The 23,676-nt window shown below is 31.7% G+C and overlaps 3 protein-coding genes across 3 annotated transcripts; 2 read left to right on the forward strand and 1 right to left on the reverse strand.

The window, feature by feature from the left end:
• Window positions 1–3,204: 3,204 nt before the first annotated feature.
• Window positions 3,205–10,152, forward strand: DGK3 (diacylglycerol kinase 3). The gene is made up of 14 exons (XM_006592771.4): window positions 3,205–3,537; window positions 3,905–4,062; window positions 4,168–4,440; window positions 4,530–4,652; window positions 4,812–4,940; window positions 5,383–5,468; window positions 6,121–6,244; window positions 6,689–6,737; window positions 7,196–7,278; window positions 7,472–7,539; window positions 8,460–8,534; window positions 9,057–9,144; window positions 9,322–9,438; window positions 9,595–10,152. The coding sequence occupies exons 3-14, from the start codon at window positions 4,237–4,239 to the stop codon at window positions 9,913–9,915; spliced, it is 1,467 nt and encodes a 488-aa protein (XP_006592834.1). The 5' UTR covers window positions 3,205–3,537; window positions 3,905–4,062; window positions 4,168–4,236; the 3' UTR covers window positions 9,916–10,152.
• A 979-nt stretch (window positions 10,153–11,131) lies between these two features.
• On the reverse strand, window positions 11,132–14,892 carry LOC100814341 (protein THYLAKOID FORMATION1, chloroplastic). The gene is made up of 5 exons (XM_003540290.5): window positions 14,428–14,892; window positions 13,236–13,506; window positions 12,696–12,912; window positions 12,269–12,384; window positions 11,132–11,624 (listed from the first exon to the last, which is right to left on the reverse strand). Exons 1-5 carry the CDS (start codon window positions 14,624–14,626, stop codon window positions 11,534–11,536), a joined length of 894 nt encoding a protein of 297 aa, XP_003540338.1. The 5' UTR covers window positions 14,627–14,892; the 3' UTR covers window positions 11,132–11,533.
• A 5,168-nt stretch (window positions 14,893–20,060) lies between these two features.
• LOC100527311 (uncharacterized) lies at window positions 20,061–20,713 on the forward strand. Its single transcript, NM_001251055.3, has one exon. It carries the CDS (start codon window positions 20,158–20,160, stop codon window positions 20,446–20,448), a length of 291 nt encoding a protein of 96 aa, NP_001237984.2. The 5' UTR covers window positions 20,061–20,157; the 3' UTR covers window positions 20,449–20,713.
• Window positions 20,714–23,676: the final 2,963 nt, after the last annotated feature.

The following is a 23,676-nucleotide window of genomic DNA, read 5'->3' on the forward strand; positions in this document are numbered from 1 at the left end:
TGATGATTTCAGCTTCTTCTGCCATTATAGTTAAGCTTTCTTCATGAGATTTTTAGTGGATATATATTTCTAATTTTTCTCTTTGAATTTTCCTTTAATTTGATTTGGGCTTGTATTAATCTTTTGCGAGCTAGAAAAGTTGTGAACACCTTTGAGCTTGTGGAGTCCTATTTGAGATGTAGTTAATTAGTGATTAGTAATTAGCCTATATATAAAAAGGCTTATGTAATAATATTGTGATTACCTTTGTCGTTATCAATATATTCCTCTTTCAGTTTTATATTTTTCTTTAACGGTATCTTTTGAACCAGGAATTCTAACAACATTAGCGTCTTCTTTATTTTATTTTTTAAAATTTGGTAAAACCAAACCACGCCATAAACTTGCTCACCATAAACGACCTACACAATGCATAAATCTCGTGAAACACTTCCCAGGTCCTCAAAAACACTGATGACCAATGTTTTAAATATGGATCACAATCGAACATATAAATCTTGATGTATTATCATATATGAAAAAAAATATCAATGGCATTCATAAAAATTATTCAGAAGTTATAATGTTATATCTAATTTCATTTCCAAACTTTACATGAAAATATTTAAGTCTTAGGTCTTATATTGAGGAATCAAGATATACATATCATTTAAGGCTTCTACAAATTAAATACAACTAATATGACTAATAAATAGTCTGGTAGTATCACTTCAGTAGAATATTAACTGACTTGAATGTGAAAGTATCTTTTATAAATTCCGGACTTCATTTGGACAAGCAAATAGTCACCTCGCCAAGTCATAACAACTAATTTGAAACAAATCAAAACAATATAAGGACTAGTTTCAGCACCTCATCCACCTTCTCACACTCCAGACATAACAATTTCTAATTATTCAATAATATAAAAGCTTCTATACCAAAGAAAATTAAACTCATTATTTTTAACATACAAATTAATTCTAAACTTTAGTATTGGCTGAAAAAGTAATTATCATTTTATTAAAATAAATATTTCTAATAAGATAGGTAACGCAGATTTAAGGTTGAACTTTATCTTGTTAATTAGAAATATATATTTTAATAAAATGATAATTATTTTTTTCAGTCAACACAAAGATATTGATAAATTAACTTACATTCGAATGAATGATTTCCTCAGAATTTATTAATATTATGGAGTTGCTCTTCAAAGATAGTGATGAAGTTGCTCTTCAAAGATAGTGATGAACCTATTCATTCGAATGAATGGTTCCCTCAAAATTTATTAATATTATGGAGTTGCTCTTCAAAGATAGTGATGAACCTATTCATCCCAATGAATGGTTCCCTCAGAATTTATTAATATTATGGAGTTGCTCTTCAAAGATAGTGATGAAGTTGCTCTTCAAAGATAGTGATGAACCTATTCATTCGAATGAATGGTTCCCTCAGAATTTATTAATATTATGGGGTTGCTCTTCAAAGATAGTGATGAAGTTGCTCTTCAAAGATAGTGATGAACCTATTCATCCGAATGAATGGTTCCCTCAGAATTTATTAATATTATGGAGTTGCTCTTCAAAGATACTGATGAACCTATTCATCCGAATGAATGGTTCCCTCAGAATTTATTAATATTATGGAGTTGCTCTTCAAAGATAGTGATGAACCTATTCATCCGAATGAATGGTTCCCTCATAATTTATTAATATTATGGGGTTGCTCTTCAAAGATAGTGATGAAGTTGCTCTTCAAAGATACTGATGAACCTATTCATCCGAATGAATGGTTCCCTCAGAATTTATTAATATTATGGAGTTGCTCTTCAAAGATACCGATGAACCTATTCATCCCCTTGTCTAAGATCCCGCTGCCCTTTGGAATGGCCATAAAAAAATGTGTTAAATATCTAGATTATATTAATTGAATAACCGTACACTAATCTAGATATACTTACCTGAAAAACAATGTGTTAAATAAAAAAAAATTGTATAACTGACATTTGTGGTCCGTGGAGTGATGCCTAAAATAGTTAATGCAGGGTGTATTTGGAAAATATTACTCAATCTCTACTTTCTCTTTTCATCTCATTTTTCTGTTTATTTCTCCATGACTTGCAGGCTTCCAGCTATTAATACATACAATAGAGCCACATTTTTGCTAACGTAGTACAATATGACATTATTATGTTGGAAAAGATAACTTCGAATTATTTTTCAATTTAACTCAAATATATAATCATCTAACTATATATTGTGATGTGTTGTCCTTGTATATGAAAAAGAATCGTTGACAATTATAATATAGAACTGATACAAAAATATAACTTTATTTTAAACCGAAAGTTATCAAATTCGATTAAGTTATCGACTCAATTCAGCTAATAGGTCACTCGTTTAATCGGTAGATCTTGATTCGATTTAATCGGATATATATTAAAAAATTTAAAATTATATATTTATCTATTACATATAAGTATAAAATTAATATTATTTAATTTAAAAAAATTCATTTATACCTCAAAATATAAAATAACAATTAAAATATTAAAGTTAATAATATAAGTTTACAAATAATAATTCGATAATACAATTACATAAGTTCCTTATTTTTTTTTTAGCATTTTGGAGTTTTTTTTAATTTTTTTTACACAAGACAGGTTTTAAAAGCTGGTCTGGATCATTAGATTTATCTCAAATCGATAGGATTTGACCTGATTGGGTCATCTCGGGTTAGATGCATAATCAATCCAATAACTAAATCAGTCTAATTATGTCATGTGATCCTAATTGAATCGGTTTGGCTTACTAGATTGAACCACATTTTTAAATTATATTTTAAATCGTTTAATAATATATTTTTTTTTATTTTTTTATCACGTTACAAATTCTATTATATTAATATATTTTTTAATTTTTATTTCTCATTCTACATGTTGGATATGTTAACGAGTGTCTATTATACATTTTTCTTTATAATAACTATTCAAAAGTTAAATCTAAAATAGTTTGTGTTCCAAACTCATTTTAGATTTCTATAAATACAACATTATTTAATTGAGAAAGTGATGACCAACATTATTCAATGGATACAGGTCGTGTAAGCTCGTGAACGATCCCCTTAGAATTTATTAAATATTATTGAGTTGATCTTCTAAGATGTTGACGAACTTATTCACCCGAATCTTGTCAAGCGCCAATCCAACCTCAATTCCTCCTTTCCGTCTCTACAATCAGAAAGAGAAATTGATCCTAATGATTCAACGTGCGTTAGCTGAGATAGATTTCTTTGGCTTACCCCATCCAAAATCAGTCTCGTACACTTCCAATTTGGGTGACCCCGCAACCACTAACACAGCTTTACCTGGTTTCACTGCTCTAAATTTTGACATCCACATTTGAACCTTTCTCTTGGAATGTCTGATTTGCTTTTTAATATCATTTGCCACCCCAAAAGATCCCATTTTCTCCCACTATCTCACTCCTTTTCATTCCCACAAGCCAAGAGGCTAGGCAATTCCCAGAGTACGTTGAAGGCAATGAAAATTCAGGAACAGTAAGTAGCACACTTCATCACAGTCTTGTGCAACACAATTGACTTTACAACCATATAATATATTTTATGTTTAGTTTAGATATTTTTGTTTTTTTTTATAAAAAAAAATCAATATAAACCGTATGTTATGGTTAAAGCTTATATAGTTGTGGCATGTTTTTCCGTCTATTTAATCCACTGGACCAAAGATTTCATGCATTCACACAATCACGCAGTTGTGTACTAAACACCGTTTAAGAAAGATCGTATGGTTGGATTTTCGTATGCATATTTGAAATCTAATTTACGAGAAAAAACATAATCCGTTGGATCTTCATCAACGATCGTGATTAGTTTACTGCGTGAAAGCGTTATATTCTGGTTGCAGAGTATCAGAGTCCTACCACGTCAGCATTCAGTTTCCTTATTTGATCACAAGGCAAGGGACCCGCCAATAAAAATGCACCAATCCTTTCCGATTCCTTATCACACCGAGTCAACTCGCCCCCGCTGTTTTCTCGGAACTCAGTGCTGCTTCAGATCCAGGTAATCAGCCACATTTCACCAACAGAATTTCACAATTTTCACTCATTAAGCACTTTCAATGCTCAATCGCTTCGTGTTAACGATCACTGCTGAATTTGACAACAGCTTCAGTAACGTACACTGAAAGCAATTGTTGATATCTCCGTGTTGCAAACGCGCTTTCTGAATGCGGCAATGGCTTCTCACAGCGACGCCAATTCCTTGAGGGACTTTTGGATCCCGGGCCACGTTCTCGTGCCGGATTCCGTGGTTGAAGGAAGCAACATCGATATCGAAGGACCTAAGTGTCCGGTGCTCGTTTTCGTTAACTCAAGGAGTGGTGGCCAGCTAGGAGGAGAACTCTTGAAAACGTACCGTGCGCTTCTTAACGAAAACCAGGTGCTGTTAGAGTGTGATCTTTCTAGAATATTCAAGTTCATGATCTTGTTATGCACGACTGAACATAGCGTTTTTTTTTTTTTGTTAAGGTTTTCGACTTGGGGGAAGAGGCTCCTGATAAGGTTCTGAGCAGGATCTATGCGAATTTGGAAAACCTCAGGCTTCAAGGCGATCATATTGCTATACAGATTATGGAGAAGTTGAGATTAATTGTGAGTTCAAATTCCTTTTGAGTTTGATCAATTCATGTTTCAATTAGAGCTGCAACAATTAACATCATAGTTTTTTTCTTTTTTCTTTTTCCTGGAAGCAATTTTATATAAAAATAGTTTTTTTTTTCTCTCCAGTTTTTATATTTAGTTTGGCTTTAGGTTGCAGGGGGTGATGGAACAGCAGGCTGGCTACTTGGAGTTGTTTGTGATCTCAAATTATCTCATCCGCCACCCATTGCCACGGTTCCGTTGGGCACAGGGAATAATCTACCATTTGCATTTGGTTGGGTACGAAATTGCTGTTTGATATTACGTGCTTTTAATGAAGCTTTGAATTACTTGTAAAATGTTATATTGACTCTGTAGTGATTTGCTAGTTTTAGAGCTACAGTTTCACCAAAAAAGATTTTAATTGTCTTGATTCCTGCTCTTTGTTTGATTGGATGGTCTTTAAGATTAAAAATATTATGCTGGTTTATTCCTGAACTTTTTGCATGTCTGCCATTTACTTATTAAAAGTAAATAAAAAATAAAAAATAGCATGCAGTGTTTATGTTTCCCTGTATATATGAAGATTTGTGGTTCCTACTATGTCCTTCACTTTTGAGTAGTAGTGAAGGGAATTTTCTTCAGTTCAGTAGTTGCTGCGATTGTGATGATAAACATTATCAGAAAGTATTTATTTAATAAAAAACTATGAAACACATTTTTTTCTGCTGCTTTATTGCAGGGGAAGAAGAACCCAGGGACGGATGAACAGGCGGTCAAGTCATTTCTAGATCAAGTAATGAAAGCTAAGGAAATGAAAATAGACAAGTAATGAATTTTGGTTCTATTCTTTCATCTTACCATTAAGTATTATTCTGTTGTTCTGCTACTTGAATAGTTCAGTTATTAAGTTCCATTTCCTTCCTACTATTGAGGATATTCTTCAGGCTCGCTTATTATTGAATGTAATACATTTGTATTTGTATATTGCCTGGTTATGATTGTGATCCTAATTGATTTTGTGTGGGTTAAAGGCATTTTAGTTGGGATCGCTGCAATACCAGTAAATGTATAATTAATTGATTATTCGGATATCCAAACTGAAAGCTTATGATTTACTAATTTAATTTTCATTTTGTGGATACCAGTTCAATAAGAGATTCTTCTGTCGTGTTTACATACCTTGTTAATCTTACACTGTCAAGCTAGCTGTTATTTAACATTATTATTTCATTCACTCTTTTTTGTTCATTATTTTGTTCTCTTATGGGGCCTAGTAGTGATTTTTCTAGTTTAGTAGTAGTAGTCCTTTTTTCTTCTTTTGAGATTTAGTTTTGTCCCTTACTGACTCCCCATGTCCTTAATGCCCTTTAATTCAAAGTAAATATATGATTACTGTTTAATGGATACTCTTTGTTCAAGATATTTATTAATTTTTGAATTGATTTGTTCTACAAATGGTTATTGCTTATACCCTCAGCTGGCACATTCTTATGCGGATGAGGGCTCCAAAACAAGGTCCCTGTGATCCAATCCCTCCTCTTGAGTTACCACATTCTTTGCATGCCTTCCATCGTGTATCAGAGGCAGATGAACTTAATAAGGTAAGATTATACCATTCACTGTTTTGCAATCTTATCTGCATCTGGTTTGTGGTGACTAGAAGATATATTTTGGAACTTAAATTTCATGGAAGATACCTTGAGTTTCATATGCTATATTTTATGATTTGACTGGAATTCAGCATAGCTATGATAAGTGGCAAATTCATTAAAGTATGACCAGATGATATAGGGTTTATAAGTTATAACTAAAATTATACCGATTTTGGGATGATTTGTTTTGAACTTTTATAGGCACGAGCCCTGTTTTCCTCAAGCAAGTACAACATATCTGAATATTTAATATTTTATCCTTGCTTTTAACTAATGGAGTTCACATAGTAAAAACTGGGGGGAGAGTGAAAGTAGTTCTTCAAAACTGTTTTGTTTCCATAAGTTTTGGCTTCTTTCTTACTCACTGTATGGTTGCTTCTTATTGCTCCTCAGGAAGGTTTCCATACTTTTCGTGGGGGATTTTGGAATTACTTCAGCATGGGTAAGAATAGCTTTCATGGTTCTTTTATACATGAACTTTACCTTTGCTGACTTTATAATTCCATGTTCCAATTACTGAAGAATTAGTTGATTTAGTTGACACTTCAATATAATATTTAAGTTAGTCTTTTTCACATCCTTGAATCTTGGGTAAGACATCAAATTTTGACAATATAAAATCCATTTTAAATTAATTTTAGCAAGAAAACTTACATTATGCATGCTGAAAAGTATGAATTTGTAATGAAGGAGGCATGATTTGTATAATGTTATGTCAGTGTGCTGATTAAGTGAAGTTCATTGATTACCTTCATCAATGGTGTTGATTATTCTTAGCATCTCTTAGAATATTTTTAGATCATGGAAATAGAATATATTCGAGGACTTCTTTTTTCCTCATTCCATCAATGTATCCTACTTCAACTCTTGTTATAAAATTTTAATGACTACATATTGTAGGAATGGATGCTCAAGTCTCTTATGCGTTTCATTCTGAACGAAAATTGCATCCTGAAAAATTCAAGAATCAGTTGGTCAATCAGGTATGCTTTTGTTTGGTAGTAATCATAGTAAATACGTAAAAGCATTGCATAGACATAGAAGGTTGATAACAATACTATTTTTGACTTTCTCACTCTTGATTGGAAAGCCTATATAATTTCGGTCTTTTAGACCATGGAGATGTAATTGATCTACTTTTTTGTGATTGATTTTATTCTGATTTTAACATATCAGAGTACTTATGCTAAGCTTGGATGCACACAAGGATGGTTTTTTGCTCCTCTGTTCCATCCTCCTTCCAGGTCAGTCTGTGTAGATTGATTGGACAAAGACTTCCTTTTATGATTTTTAGGTTGTTTTTTCCCACTGCAGTAAATTTGCAAAACCATCTAATATAGGAGGATGATAGAAACTGGTTCAGATTTAGCACACCAAGAATATACTGTTACTGATTAACAGAAAGAATGCACAATTTCCCTGGATATTCAGAGATCCAAGACTCTCCCTAGTCACAATACTAACTCACCAATTGACTAACTCCTCCTTTCAATCTCTCTTTCTATTTATAGGCAGCATGCCTTATTTCTTCAACCAACTAACCTAATTAGCTAACTAATGTAACTAGGTATCTATCAGAGGGCCATGTAAATTCATGAAAGTTCATGGTTGTAATAAATGCTACATGAGTCATATAGCAAATCTGTTTATGAAAATTAGTTAAATTGACTCCTTGCAACTGGTTCTCTAATTAAATATAAGAATATCTTGAATTTAATTTTTTTATTTTGGCCTATGAGTCTTCAGAATGCCAAGTTCTCCATCCAACCATGAATTTGTCATCGTTAGTTAATTTGGCACTACTTTGTACAGTGCCACCATCAAGAACCTACAGTTGTTACTTGTTAACGGTAGACTAAATAATAACAATCCATACATGGACATTACATGTGAACAATTATTTTCTCCATCAGTTGAGTTGTTTGGAGTGACAAACTGGCTGGTTCACCAGTTTCTCAGTTGAGTTAGATGGTTTTGTTTGGCTTTTTAGTCTCTCGTTATCTGTAGTTCTTGTCAATTTTTAATGCTGGTTTAGATTGGTCAGTGGTACACGCATATGCCCAAACCACTCACAATATCAATCCTTCATAGGTCCATCTTAAGAATTTTTGTAGTATATGTTACTTAACCAGTTAAGTAAATGCAATTTGATCTTTGAATGCAGCAACATAGCACATCTTGCAAAAGTAAAAGTCATGAAAACGCATGGTGGTTGGGAAGACTTGCAAATTCCTTCCAGGTATATCATTTTAAATACTCATATATGTCCTTTTCTTTTATTATATTGGAGGTATAAGCAGTTGAGTAGGCGAGAGGAAAAAGAGTGTAGTGGTGGATTGAACCTCTGATGTCAACATCATGCAAGTCTTAAAACCAATGTCTATTGAGCTACAAGCTCATTAGCATATATCTACAAAAGTGAATGTCATAAAAAATTCAGTTTACGGGAAAAACTCCTGGATTTTCAAACTACCAAAGATCCATAGCCACACTTAACTATGCTTGATAGCTTTCCAATTTTATTGTTACGCAAATCATGTCTATTCATGTTTTCTGAACCTTGTTGCTTTTATTGATATTTCTCTTGTTTATTTGTTGATTACTGTCTCATCACATGAGCAACTTATCGAGTATGGATAATTTTTGGTTAAAAGGCCATTTAATCAACTTCCATTTGTCCATCTTCTGTTCTTTCTGCTCCAGTTTACTTCTGGGACAATGATCTGTTGTTTTATTAACACTCTTTTCGTTTTGTATACAGCATCAGGTCAATTGTATGCCTTAACTTGCCTAGCTTTTCTGGTGGATTGAATCCATGGGGTACACCAAACAAGATGAAGCGGCGTGATGTAAACTTCATTAGTTAATTCTGAAATAATTTATTTTGTAAAATCTTTTCCCCATATTAGTTTTAAGGTGAAGTACAAGTGGTAGTAATAATAACTAATAGTCTTCAATATTTTTATGCAATTATTTTGTCAACAACCAAAACTCTAAGTATGCTATCTTGATTCAATGCATTACAGAGAGATTTGACACCTCCATATGTAGATGATGGCCTTATAGAGGTGGTTGGTTTTAGAGATGCCTGGCATGGGCTTGTTTTGCTTGCCCCAAATGGACATGGAACTCGCCTTGCTCAGGTATGTGGTTACACATTTTTTTGGTACTTTTTGATACCCAGGCCACATTCTTCTTTCTAAATCAAACTTTTTGAAATATTTTCTAAAATTTGATTGCACAGTTGTGAGTTTTTGTACCTATTATTATTTTATGGCTTCAAATTATCTTGGCACTAGGCACACAGAATCCGCTTTGAGTTTCACAAAGGTGCGGCAGAATATACATTCATGAGGATTGATGGGGAACCTTGGAAGCAACCCCTCCCAGTTGACGATGATACTGTTTTGGTGGAAATTTCTCACCATGGCCAGGTTAACATGCTCGCCACTCATGATTCCAAGTCCAAAAGTGAGAATGATCCGTCATCACCACACCATAATGATGTCGAGGAAGATGATAGTGATGATGAAGAAGCTAAAGCAGATGAATACCGGAAGTTTGGTGCGGCAGATACATTTAAAATCCCAGATGAGGTAGACCTTGCTCATCTTAGTTAGATCTTTCATTGTGAAAGCCATTCTTTAGAGTTATGCAGTTGACAACATTGTCTGCTTAGCTGTTAGTAGGATTTTTATAAATATTTGTTAGTTGCCTTTATCAATTGTATCACCTATTTGATCTATTCTAGCAGCGTTATGTCTGTGAACATGTGAATAGTAATTAAGAATTGAGATGCAATAATTCCTTTGATATAAACGTTTGTGCTGTTGAAATACATAAGAATTGAGATCCAACAATTGCTTTGTTATAAAAGTTTGTGCTGTTGAAATACATACCTATTTGTAACATATATCTATTTGTTAGTGGGGATTATTATGCTGTCATATTGATTTTTTTTAAAAGTATTTTTCTCGCGTCGATGTTTTCTCTTCAGTTGTTATCCTAAAAAATATTGATGTTTTTTCTTAAAAATTATTTTTCTCACGTGGATGTTTTCTCTTCAGTTGTTATCCTCACGCTTCAATCAAATAATTTCTCTCTTGCCATTTACTTTTATTGGGGAAAAAATTCTTCGCCTTTTTATTGCCTTTCCTTCTTCACAAAACTAAAGCATGACATAACACATCACTTCCAATTTTTTTTTCCTAAAAGTAAAACTATAATTTCCTTTTGATGAAAAAAAAGAAAAGAAACTCACCGCTTTTCTTATATTTGTTAAAAATAAACTTCGAAAAACATTACTTCGCAAAATTAAGTAGAATTGTAAGTTTCTTTATTTTGATTAAATTAATTATTAATTGAATCTTTATACGTTAAATTCATTTCTAGATTAGTTTATATATATTTTTTTGTTTTATGCTCATTTATTTTGGTGTTATATATTAGTTTATATATGGAAAAATTCTAGCTTTAGATCCTTAGACAAAATTAACATTACATTTTAGTCCCCCTTGTTTAAATCTGTTATGAGTTGTGACGATCTTAAACAGATGTTCACGTGTAATAGAAATCCTACATGACATGAATTTTCAAACAATATCAATTCATCACTAGTGTCGGTAAGAAAGTACAGAAAGCCGTGAATTACCATTATAATAAAAGGAGTATGGTGCACACTATAAATTAGTGATTGGTAATAGCAAATTTTAACAGTGAAAGTGATATGGGAAAGGTGATACACATTAAAACGTGAACATTTTAGTGATAGCTACTACACACGCTATCACTCTTGCGTTTGAGAACCACAAAATACATTTGTGACAACGAGCGGAGTTGGACGGATAAATTAATTGAATTTAGTTAAACAAGATTTAGGTGGATCACCATCATGACAAAAGATTACAATTTGCAGCAAGTACAAGGATTTGTTTACTCTAAATTGTACACTACATAGAATAAAGTAGAGAATGATAATTGCTGATTAATCAACGATTGAGATTATAATAAAATTTAATTTATTTTACACATTTTATTAAAATCTCAATCATTGATAACAATTTTTATTTTTAGTATATTTTATCCTTTGAAATGTACTCTGCACTTTAGATGATTCAAATCCTGCAAAATCAAGATGATAGAAGTTCCGACTTGCCTTATCCAACTCAAGGATCAACAAGAAAACATGTAAAGATAAGAAGTCTATCTTGAGTAGGAGATTGTTTCAGAAGACCATAACTACAGACCAGGCAATTGTTGTCCCAAACATGTTGTGATGGCCTCATTAGCCTTTTGTGGTTCAGCCCTTTCATCCCTTTTCTTTTTCTCCCTGAAGCAAAATGTCATTTCAACGAATCAAAACTTTGTTGATGAAAGCAAGCAAGTTGTAACTATAAATCTGTCACAACTATTAACACAAGAATTTAGGTTCAGGACTACATAGACTTTGAAGTAAAATAAAATGTTGAGACTATTGATCTCACATGCTAGTTTGTCACCAAAAAGTTGTGCAATCTCATGTTTTCTAAAAGGGGGCTACATAGAATGTCAATCTGTCTTAAAAATAAAAAACTTAGTCCCTGTTGGATTAATTTAAGCACACATCTCAGTCACATTCAATATTTCAAAATCAATTTTATCAAATTCTAAATCAAATGGACACTCAGTAATAGAGCCACAACTGCAAACTCGATCAAGTAAAACATCTCAAATTTAAATTATACATTGAAACATAAGTTGAATTTTTAGTAGTAATCACAGGTGTCTTCTAAGAGAGATAATTCTGCTCGAACTGGATATGTTCACTATGCATCACATGTATTTAATATAATTGCAAATTCAAACTTGTGGTAATGTCTAGGATTTTTTTTTTTGTATTTTTTTTAGAGTTTTTACATTCACTAATTATATCTCATGAAAAGCCATGGGAACAGAGAAAAGCAATTGAACGGCATTGAAAGGTTTGATGCATACCTGTCAATATACTCCTTCAGCAGCTCTTTTGCTTGAACCAACTTTGAAAGCAGGATGCGATACACATCCAAGTCCCGATCAACACTTCTTTTGTTGATGTTCAAAGCCACACAAAGCTGTTATGTTAACACCAAAGATTAATTTGGATGTATGAAATATAAATTTTTACAATCATGATACTGAGAGCAATCCTTGGATGATAACAGATCAGGCCAAGTCAATTAAGCACTTCAAAATATGTTGGACTTTCTTGATTTGTAATTTGCTAAAACTTTTTTTTTTCTACCAAGTAATTTGCTAAAACTTGTGTAGATAAGAAGTGAGAACTGACTTGGTAGCTTCAACATCAAATTGCAAAAACAAAATACAGCAATGAAATGAGTATTTGAATAAATCCAAGTCATGAGTCTTAAATGAATTGGTTAACCTTGTCCAAAATCGTTGGTTCCGTGGCATTTGCCAACTCCAGAAGACGAAACAGTCCAACTGCAAAAAAACGACTATAACTGAATTCTCCTTTTCCTCCAGCTCTTTCTGCAATGTCCTTTAAAATTCCCTCAACTTCTCCTTCTTTGGATGAAAACTCAACAAGGGAAGTTGGCTTTTGAACTCGAGCCCACTCTTCCAACTTTCGTGCGTCTATTCTGTATAAAACATCATTTAATGTAACATAAAAAAAAAAATAGAAGAAATAGGCTATGCATCTAATCAGAAATCTCCATTATGGTAAGTTTATTGAATTTTATTAATACTACGTTAAATGTCACACTTACCATAAATTCTAATTAGTTGACAGTGTAAAAACTCTTTAGTCTTTACCTTGCATATAAATTAAACTCAAAAAAAAATTAACCTTAAATGCAATTTATTAAAATGACACTGATAATATGGTGCTTTCATTTCTGCTAAAGATTTGGAGCAGGAGTAAAAAAAACAAATAAAAACAATAATTACAGAATGTTCTAACCTGTATTGTTCTGGATCTTCCTTCAATGCCTTAATGTAGGCTTGGAAGATGGCATCTCGGTCCTCATCACTAGGATACCCTTCCATAAGTTTATCATATATAGTGACAAAACCAAGAGCAAACACAGGGTCATAGCGGTATGATCTCTTGTATTTCATTAAATGTTGCTGCACTATTAGCTCCTGCAGCACAGTGTTGTAAATACTAGGGATTGGTCGCTTATATGCCTTGAGGAAATTTAACTTTGTCTCAGAAACAGTGGGAGGAACATCTGCACATCATGCAAACCCATAAAATTTTCTATTTCTATTCATTCTTCCCTTTTTGGCAGAATATATTAGAAGAATGAAAGAACCTAACTGTTCACACCATGCCATACATAAGATAACCAAAACATATTTCCTGAGTTAAATTTGATACACTCTGAGTGTAAAGATTTTTTATGTTGTCAAGTGTCAACAAAGTATAAATTATCTGAAAAATCGATGATCTTACCTTACATGACAATTCACCATTTTTTTTAATTAAAATTGACAGAATGAGACACTCTCAATACCACCGGACAGTGCACTAATGGCATGTTGGGGTCGCAAGTAATTTTTACCATTCACAACTATTCAACTAGCTCCTAAGCACTAGGGAATCTGACAATTCACCATTGAATGGATAAAAGAAACCCTTTATAATGCATTCTAATTAAATTCTATTGACGTCAATTTAATTAGTTTAACGCCTTACCATGCATTGGTTTATCTGAAGAGGGTTGCTTACTAATAGAAAGAAACCAATAAAGTGTAGTTTGCATTACTTCTTCCTTTCGAAAACAAGATTATATGTTCTTCTTGATTTCGAGAGAAGATAGTAAAGCGAGAACAAATATCATGCACGTCACACATAAGGTAACCAAAACACATATATGCGTAGACAGTTAGATAACAACACTAAATTATTGTGAGATATGAGAATAATCAATCTGGACAATCAAATTTTATTTTAACGATTACAATACAAATGTGTATGTAGTCAGTAGTGTATATATTTTCCCATTCTTTTTTCAACTAACAGAACAAGATTTTTTTTTTTTATCCACTCTCAGTGTAACAAATCTACATAGTCAACAAACTTACCATATAACAAGTTTAATTTGTAATGAAATATTTACTCCAATAGAAATAATTTCAAAGACACGAACCTGTAGCAGAAGACATGCATTGAACAACCATTTTAGATGGGGAATTGGAAGCTCGAACACCAACATAGTGGTACGAGAAATCGGTTCGGAACCCAAATATCTCTGAGGAGGAAGCCAGAAAGCGAGTGGAGGAAAGGGTCACTTTTCTTTCTGAGCAATGAGTCACTGCTGAGAAAGATAGAGAAGTGAGAGCAGCCATGGGTGGAAACTGAATGCTCGTGGCTATGAGAAAGTGTCCTTCGTTGAAGGACAAAATTCATAGGTGACCCTGCATTGCTTTCAAACGTGTTGGAATGAAAACAAGGCACAACCAAAAAGCTTATCCACACTGTGAAGTCTCAAACTGAAACTGAAACCTTCTTTTGTCCACTTTCCAACTAGCCGATCACATAATGACACGTTCAATTTTGGCGGTCACAATGCTTTTCTAAACCATCTGATAACAATGTTACAATTTTCTGCAACAATTGTGTGGAAGTCTCACCAACACCAATATCAGAATAAAAAAAATTGAACATAGTCAGGTGCATGCATAAATTGAAATAGGATTGTTTCAATTTAAACAAAAATTTCGAGGTTCGAATCTTAAATATATAATTCAAATTTTTTAATGTATATAATTTTGTTAAATACTCGTAATGAAAGCTTCCTTTTTTTTTTATAATATGCTATGGAGGATACTTAGTCTCTATGCAGATAAAAATAAAAGTATATTTATCATTAATTTAAATTTTATAAATGTAATGCTTCACTTTACACGTTTACTGAAAAATAATTTTAGTTTTCTGAATATATATATATATATATATATATATATATATATATATATATATATATATATATATATATATATATATATATATATATATATATATATATATATATATATCATTAAAATTATACCAAGTATATTTGGTTATTGCCAAGTTCAATTTATTTAAAAATAAAAATAAGAGAAATAACTACCCATTTTCGAAGACCTTTTTGTTTCTACATTAGATTTTTATTTTGAATATAGTTAAGAAAGATGTAAATATGATAACACATTTGATATTTGCTAAATTTATTACATAAGAAAAAAAGTTATACAGTTAATTATGTGCAGAATATATGTTATATCATTATTCAGGGTTATAGTCGCTTGTTAGAGGAAGATATACTTGCTTCTCCCTCCACGGTATTTGTTCTTCGCTCTAACTCGTGGTTGAGAGGGAACTAAAAGCAGGTTGATTTTGGACCAGTCACATTCACATGTGACATATTTTGTTGTATTATATATTAAGTTGAAAAATGGTAAAGATGTTTGAGAAATGGAAATGGTGTGTTTTGTTAAATTGGAAAATAGGAAAGGTTTAAGAATTCCATCTTTGACTCGGTCCATTTGGTGGTTCAAAACACGAAATTGGATCATCTCATATGCAGTTCCGTTTTTAGCTTCATCTCCTACAGGTAAAATTAAAGGACTAAATTTTTATTTAATGGATTTAAGTTTAATATTTTAACATAAACAAAAACAATTTAGGGTGAGAACCCCCTGCACTTATTTTAGAACGGCAAAGGTTAATTCGTAATCCTTAATGTTTTTCAATCTTATATTGTTTGAATGTTTGACCCATATTATTAGTTTCTCCCTTGTCAAACAAATTGAAAAGAAAGAAAGAAAAGAAACATTTTTATGCTTAGCAAGTCCAAGCCACCATAAAATTCAAATGATATATTAATATTATGTATACTTTTGATCTGTAAACTACTAAATGTCTTGTACCATTACGTCAATAGTCTCACTTTGAAAGGAAAACACGAAGTTAACTAGTTGACGGTTGCTGCTTTCCTCTCAAGCAATAAAGCTAATTGAGAATTAGTTAAGTAATGATGTAATACTTTATTAATCTATCATATTATCATTACACTTTATTAGTTCAACATATCATCATTTAACAAATCTTTAAAGATGATAAATACTAAAATCAAACATAAAAAATATCATACAATGAAATAAAAAAAATTAGATAGTAAAACTAAAATTAACTATTTTACATGTATAAAAACATATTTGAACATAAAATAAATTTCATGTATCATTTGTTTGAATAAACAAGCTATGTAGACACATTGTCATCTAATTATAATAATTGTATATGATAAGTTTCTGATTGATTGATAATAATAAAAATTACACTGCCAACGCATAAATTCTTAGTGTTTATTAAAGTTAAACTTTCTTTTATAATGTTTTGCAGAGTTATAACAGTAAAAAAATTCAGTTGTATCATTTCCATTTCTGTATATATTAACAACATACATGTTCCCCGTGTTTTAAATGCCTGAGTGGGTGTGGCTTCTTATGTTCTTTTATAGCAAGTTGTTTTCTTTAATCTTCCTTGTCCGATCGAATCTAGTCACTTCTAACCCTCTTCCCAAAAAATCCAAGAGTGAGGAAAGTAACATGATTTTGAACTTGGAGATGTGCATGAGCTGAGATATTCATATTCTCCAAGTGGTTCAAAACATGGAGGAAGGAATCAAAGATGGAACTCCAACAAAAGACAACCTCATTAGTTCTTCTCACAAAGGTAGCTCCTCAAGAATCCCTGGTCTCTCTAAGCCAGAGAACCGTGTTGCTGGGAATGGTTATGAAAATGTGATTCATCAAGCATCCAAGTGCAGTAATGTTGATGCTGCTGATAAATTTAAAAAAGCTGAAGAATCTCTTAGAACTGTCATGTACTTGAGTTGCTGGGGTCCTAACTAAAGGGGCACCTTCAAACCCTCAAGAACTGTGTCTAGTGGCAGGTATGATATTTGGAACTTTTTGGATAAATTTTTCAACAAGTACCCGTAGGAAAAGAAATAAGAAAAATAAAATGAATTAAACTTGTTCCATAAGTTGAAATTAGCTTATACATAAGTTAATTTATAAGAACTTGTTTAACTTCTCCAAAAGTTTATTTGAACATTTACTTAAGTTAATTTTAACTTACGAGAAAAGTATAATTTATTTCATCTTCTGATTTTTTTCCTACAAGTGAGTTTATCCAAAAGGGTGTTCTTATCAGTATCGCGATTAGTGCTATTCATATTTCGCTAGTAGCCTATCACTACTGTTTTTTCTGAAAATATATAAATGCAGCAGCTGTACTGTACATAGAGCTTTGTAAATGTCGAGTTAAAACTCAATAAACGAATCTCTATTCTCTACTTTCCTTTTATTATTATGAGAATGTTGGAGTGCTTATGTAATTTTCAATATTTGAGTGTAAAAAAGGGTTCAAATATTATACAGAGTGCGTGAAGAACTGGGATTGGAGTGTTATGCTTCACATTTACCAAAAAAGTTCGTGGTGTTTTAAGATAGTGATTAGTGAGGAATATCTATAGTTGTGGATCCTACAGTAACAGGTGGAAAGAAATGGCATTGACTAGTTGCTAAATTTTGTGTTAAGACTGTTCACCCATCTTTATCCAAAACAGTGGATTATAAATAATAAAGTTGATTTATGGCTAAACTTGACAGAGGAAACAAAGATCATCAAGGGTAAAACAATAGCAAAAAAGAAAAAATGTTTACTTATTAAGGAAGGAACCAGTCAATGAGGTGAACAAAATTTCGTCCATTTTCTGCCCCCAATCCCCATTCACGTTCTTCATTGGCTCCACTACTCCCTAATCCGAATCTGGTTTGGGCTTTGCTTGAATTGTTGAGCCCATCTGACAAAAAAACCTTCCCATGGACCTTTATCTTATTTAGTTATGTTGAATGCATGCTTAAATATGTTTTTACTATTTGTAAAATAAGTAAATTTTTGTCTTAGATTTTAAAATATAATTTTTTTTAGTTTTTCTCCCTCTAAATTTAAAATCAGTGTTTTCATCACTATGAAATGAGTTAATTTTGGTTTTGGGTCGGTAGAATATTTTTCTTTAATTTTTATTCCTTCAAATTTTGAAACTTTTTGTTTTAATATCTATGATTCATTTTAAGATAGATAAATGACATACTTTAAGGCTAAAAACTTGTGAGTCATTTGTTAATATGACATCACATACACATTATTGGGTTTCGCTTGAAATAGTCACGCAATCTTTTATTAGACACGTAAGCAAATTAGTCAATGTCATATGATGGAAGAGACAAAAAAAAAAATATTGACTTTATTTAGTAGATGGATGAATAAAAAAAGTTTAAAGGAAAACTAAGCAACTATATGTAAAATAAGGTAAAAATTTAAGGATCGATTGAAATGAAATTAACATTTAGGATGCTTAATTATAAAATAATAAAATTTAAGAAACCATTGAGAAAAAAATAAAGTGTATTTATTTGTAGGAAGATAAAATTTAATAATCAATTACTATTAAAAATAAAATATAGAATGTGAGTTTAAAAGAAGATAAAGTTTACTCTTTCCTGTTTTATTATTATGGGTACCTTGTAAATAAATGATATTAAGTTTCTCGACTCCATCAAGGATTTAGTATGTATTTGATTGACCATTTAAACCCACTTTCAATGGAAAAATATGCGTTCTAAGGCATTAAAGGTAAAGCAATGTGAGGGTAGTTTTTTTTTTTTTTTTCAACACCAATATACCTTAATTGCAACTGGTTTGCAAACACATCGAGAACCTTGATTTCTTGTAAGCTTGATCTACCTCTCCAAAATTTTAATTTTTCTATTATGACTTGATATCAATGTTTTCTTTAATGAATATAGCCTTGTCCATAAAGAGAATTCCACAAGGTATGCATTATGATGAAACAACGTTATTATAAGTAAAGCAGATTAATGATTGGTCTAACAAGCTGCACACAGTACTCTCCATGTTATTGGAATTGGTAACTTTGAAAAGGGAAAACAGAGCACACATAATTAAACTTTTGTGAAGATGAATGTTAATTATTAATTTATTAATTTTTATTAGTGTGAAAAAAAAATTCTTTTCTATTTCTTTAATTATTAAATTAATCATATAATTCTTCTCCAACTTACGTTATTGCTCATAACAGAACACACACAGAACACTCGTCTAGTAATTAGTGATCCTCAAGATGTGACAGTATATACGCTCTGAATTGTACTGTATATTTCAGATTAAGCTATTAATTCCATGGCAGAAACAACATATGAATAGAAAATTGTTTATTTGAGTTCCCAACATATGTTTAGGATGTGATGATAATATAAGCAAAGATGGGAATCCTTCTACTCTGTATAATAAAAGACAATTTCGTGTGCAAGTGTAAGTGGGCGATGCTAAATAGATACAAAGTACTACACTATTGGATATTGGTGGCTCTCTTGGTATGCCCCCACCTAATCATCATCATTTAATAAACAATGGTATCACTCCCAAAACTACGGGTCCAAATTTTACATATATTATGGGCTCGTGGCAAAACCATGTGCCAAAGGGCCCTACAATAATTAAAAATGCAAACTCCACTAAAGCCTAAAGAATAAAGACAAAGGAGAGTTATTTATGTGGCAATTAAGATACGGCTAGTGAAAATGAAAACCTCAGGCTATCCACATAGTTCAATCCACCTGTAACAAACCAAAATAGCATCCGGTTTTCCCCCCTAAGCCTCAATTCTTAATCTATATAAGCACCAAAACTCACTCACTTGTAATCATAGTAGCAACTTCAACTACTGATATCAATTATAACAAAACATTGAAGGATTATTAGGGAAGTTGTAGTTTGAAACTGCACCAATTATATATACAACATGTGTCGTGGAACTTTTGTGGTTGCAACCACTGTTGGAGTGGTGGAGGCGTTGAAGGATCAAGGGTATTGCAAAATGAACAGCACAATGATGAAGTTGGTGGCTCAACATGCCAAGAACCACATAGGGTCAGTAACTGAGGCCAAGAAGCTGGCTTCTCCTTCTCCTTCTCCTTCTACTTCTTCTTCTTCAGTAACTTCAAATAACCTGAGAGATGATGAGAAGAGAAGGATGGCAGAGGAGTCTCTCAGAACAGTTATGTATTTGAGCACATGGGGTCCTAATTCTTAGAGTTAGAAAACATTAGATTAATATCATAAATATTTAGCATAATTCAGCAGGGCACAAAAAATATGATGCCAGTGATCAGCTCAGCCACTTAATTCTATAAAACTGGAGAGTGCTCATAACATATATAGCACTCTTGGTGCACTGATTGTGCAAGGTTTTGATCCTCATTAATTGTTGGTGGGTGTGTATTGCGATTTGGATGTGACTGTAAATTGCCATATCAATAAAAAGTTACGTGCTTTGGCACGGAAATTATTGTGTGATTTCATTCTTTTTTTTTAAATTTCCTAAAATTTTGGTAGCTATAGAAATACTTCTTACAATTACAAATTTTCATTCTAAGCTTTCTTAAAGTTCATATTATCATAGAGTGAGTCTTAAATCAAAATAAGAAGTTAACAGAAACTAATTTATAAATCAGCACTATGCTATGCCTACCTAAATCACATCAAAACACTAAAAACCTATTAGATTATATTTGTGTAAAATATATTCCTATAACACATTGAAAATAATAGATATCTTATTATCTCAAACAACTGTTCTTTATGACACTTATCACATCACTTGTGATAAGTTTTAAATGTTTTTTATAACTAAAAATAAAAAGTTATTTTTTACGCCAGGACCTTGGGATAGATGAGAAAGATACTAAAAAAAAACTAAAAAAAACGATAGATGTAATAAATAAGATAATGAAAAAGAAAGGAATAGAAATATGTAAATAATATAAAAATTGAAAATAAAGAGAATCATATATTGCCTAAAAGCTCAATTTCCTTGTTTCCACAAATCCTCAATAATCAATAAATATTGGGCTTGAATAAGAATTGGGTAAAGTATCATATATAATTTAAAAAAACAAAAATTTTGTGATTAAACCTATTAATAACTTTATTATTGACCTTAAAAAAAACTTTAATGTCTATATTCATGTATAATAGATATTTATATATGCTAAGAGCCTTTAACTTATTGCCCACAATTTATTTTTCATCCATGATTAGAATAAATTTACTTTTTAAGTTCATCAATCCATCATAGAACTATCGATTGGTACTCAACTCTAAATCTCAGTGCCCTTGAATTAAACATAAGGAAAATTTAAAAGATTAGATGACTATTGGCAAAATAGGATTTGATATCGCCTTGATGTTATAAAGTGTGCGATAGCAATTTTATAAATATAATGTCATTGTAAATATTGGTCGCTAAAAAATTGATTTTGAAATAAGAATCTTAATATCAATTTTATAAGAATCGATGTCGTAAATAGTCATCTAACATCAGTTTTTTAGAAATGGATGTTGTGGATTTTTAGAAACTCATTTTCATAAATTAATTTTGTGACAAGCCAAGCAATTTAAAATGAAGTTGGGTGGACTAAATCGGTGGAGAACGTGTATGATGAGACTATCTGGCTCTGGCACTCCGACGACCTCGTTTTGGAGCGCACCAACACTAGCCATGGCCTTGGCGTCGTCTCTGTGGCCGCCCACCCCCTCGGTTTCGTCACCGCCTCCTCCTCCCTCGACAACATCGTTCGTGTCTTCAATGTCAATTCCAACACCACCATTGTGGTAGGACATACAATGGTAGAATGCTTAATAGAATGTGTCTAATTTTTGGTTTGCAAACCTGGTTGGTTAATGATTGTCTAATATTCAGTGAAAGATGCTTTTTCAATGCTACTATTAAAGAAACTACCTTGCGACCAACCCAAATATATATATATATATATATATATATATATATATATATATATATATATATATATATATATATATATTGTCTCAAAGAAATATGAGCCACATAAAGGAACATTAAATAAACTTTTATATCCATATATCAAGGCAACAACATAACCATTTCAATGATTTTCAGAACATCGATACATCTTTGCATTTCTCATGGTGGTTGTTTGTTAACATGTGACCTCATTTATTGAAGAAGGCTAAGCAACATAGAGCATAGTAGTCATCATTGTCAATGGAATCAATTTTAAGGAAGAAAAATAGATATTATTTGGAACTCATGATGATTTTCTGCAACTTCTATGTTGTCGTCTATCATTGTTCATAAATTTAATTTTCCAGAAGTTCATAATCCATACAAAACAACGTAGCTAGCATGGATATTTGTCTTCATGTAATATGTCATTTTTTTGAAGAATTAATATAATTCATAATTTTGTGTGTCTGCGAATGGGATTATGTGCAGGGAACAAATGATGATATTGTTGATTGGTCTCATGGCAAGCGATTGTGGGAACTCTCCAACGAAAAATATGATCCCTTGTGGGTTAAAGGTGGGGTCACAAGGGGTGTGAGAAGGTATGTGAAGTAAAGGGATGTGAGCAAGTATGTGAAGTATGTAAAGTAAGGGGTGTGAGTAGCAAAAAATAGCATCGGAAAAAACTAATTACAACATCAGTTTTATTTTTTTAGAATCAATATTGTTTTTGTATTTTTTTTTTCTATTTCCTAGTATACCACATTAATTTTGGGAAGAATCAATGTTATAGGGTAAATTTTAACATCGATTTTCATAATCGATGTTAAAAATGATACTTTTAATGACAATAATTTCAATATCAGTTGAAAATTAATATTGAGTGTTTATAAAAATTTGTTAAAAATCTATTTTTAGTGGTGAATAAAAAAAAGGACTTCTCTCACTCTTCTTAAACAAAACAAAAAAAGCTAAGGTAAGAAAAAATCATGGAATCTATATGTATTTTAGAAAAATGCTTAAAAAAATTGTAAATACAACATTATTATAATGAAATAAAATAGAAATGATTAAATTTCTCTTAACATCAACTCTGATTCAACTATTTATTCGTTCATGAAATACTCAGGATATTATTATAAACTAAGTAGTGATATAATGTAATATAGCCAAAAGGAAAATAATGAGTGTTGATGGAATATTTATGGTAAAGAGAAATCACCCGTCATTACACAATAGTTTATCGTTTAAAAAAGTGGAATACAGAAATAAATTTATGTTATATCAATCCTACTTTTGTAGATCTCATGTTAAAGGAAACAAGACCGATCGAGAAGGGGAGGAATTTTTTATAGAACAACTTAGGTTCGAGTAAATGAAGAATATGTACCACATCCTACATAATTTTAACACATACTTTTTTTTTTTATCACCACACACCACTTAACATCGAGCATGGACTTTCGTCACAGTACTGTTTAACGCAAGTATCTCGTG

The sequence above is a fragment of the Glycine max genome, chromosome 12, assembly GCF_000004515.6.
Source record: "Glycine max cultivar Williams 82 chromosome 12, Glycine_max_v4.0, whole genome shotgun sequence".
Lineage (NCBI taxonomy): Eukaryota > Viridiplantae > Streptophyta > Magnoliopsida > Fabales > Fabaceae > Glycine > Glycine max.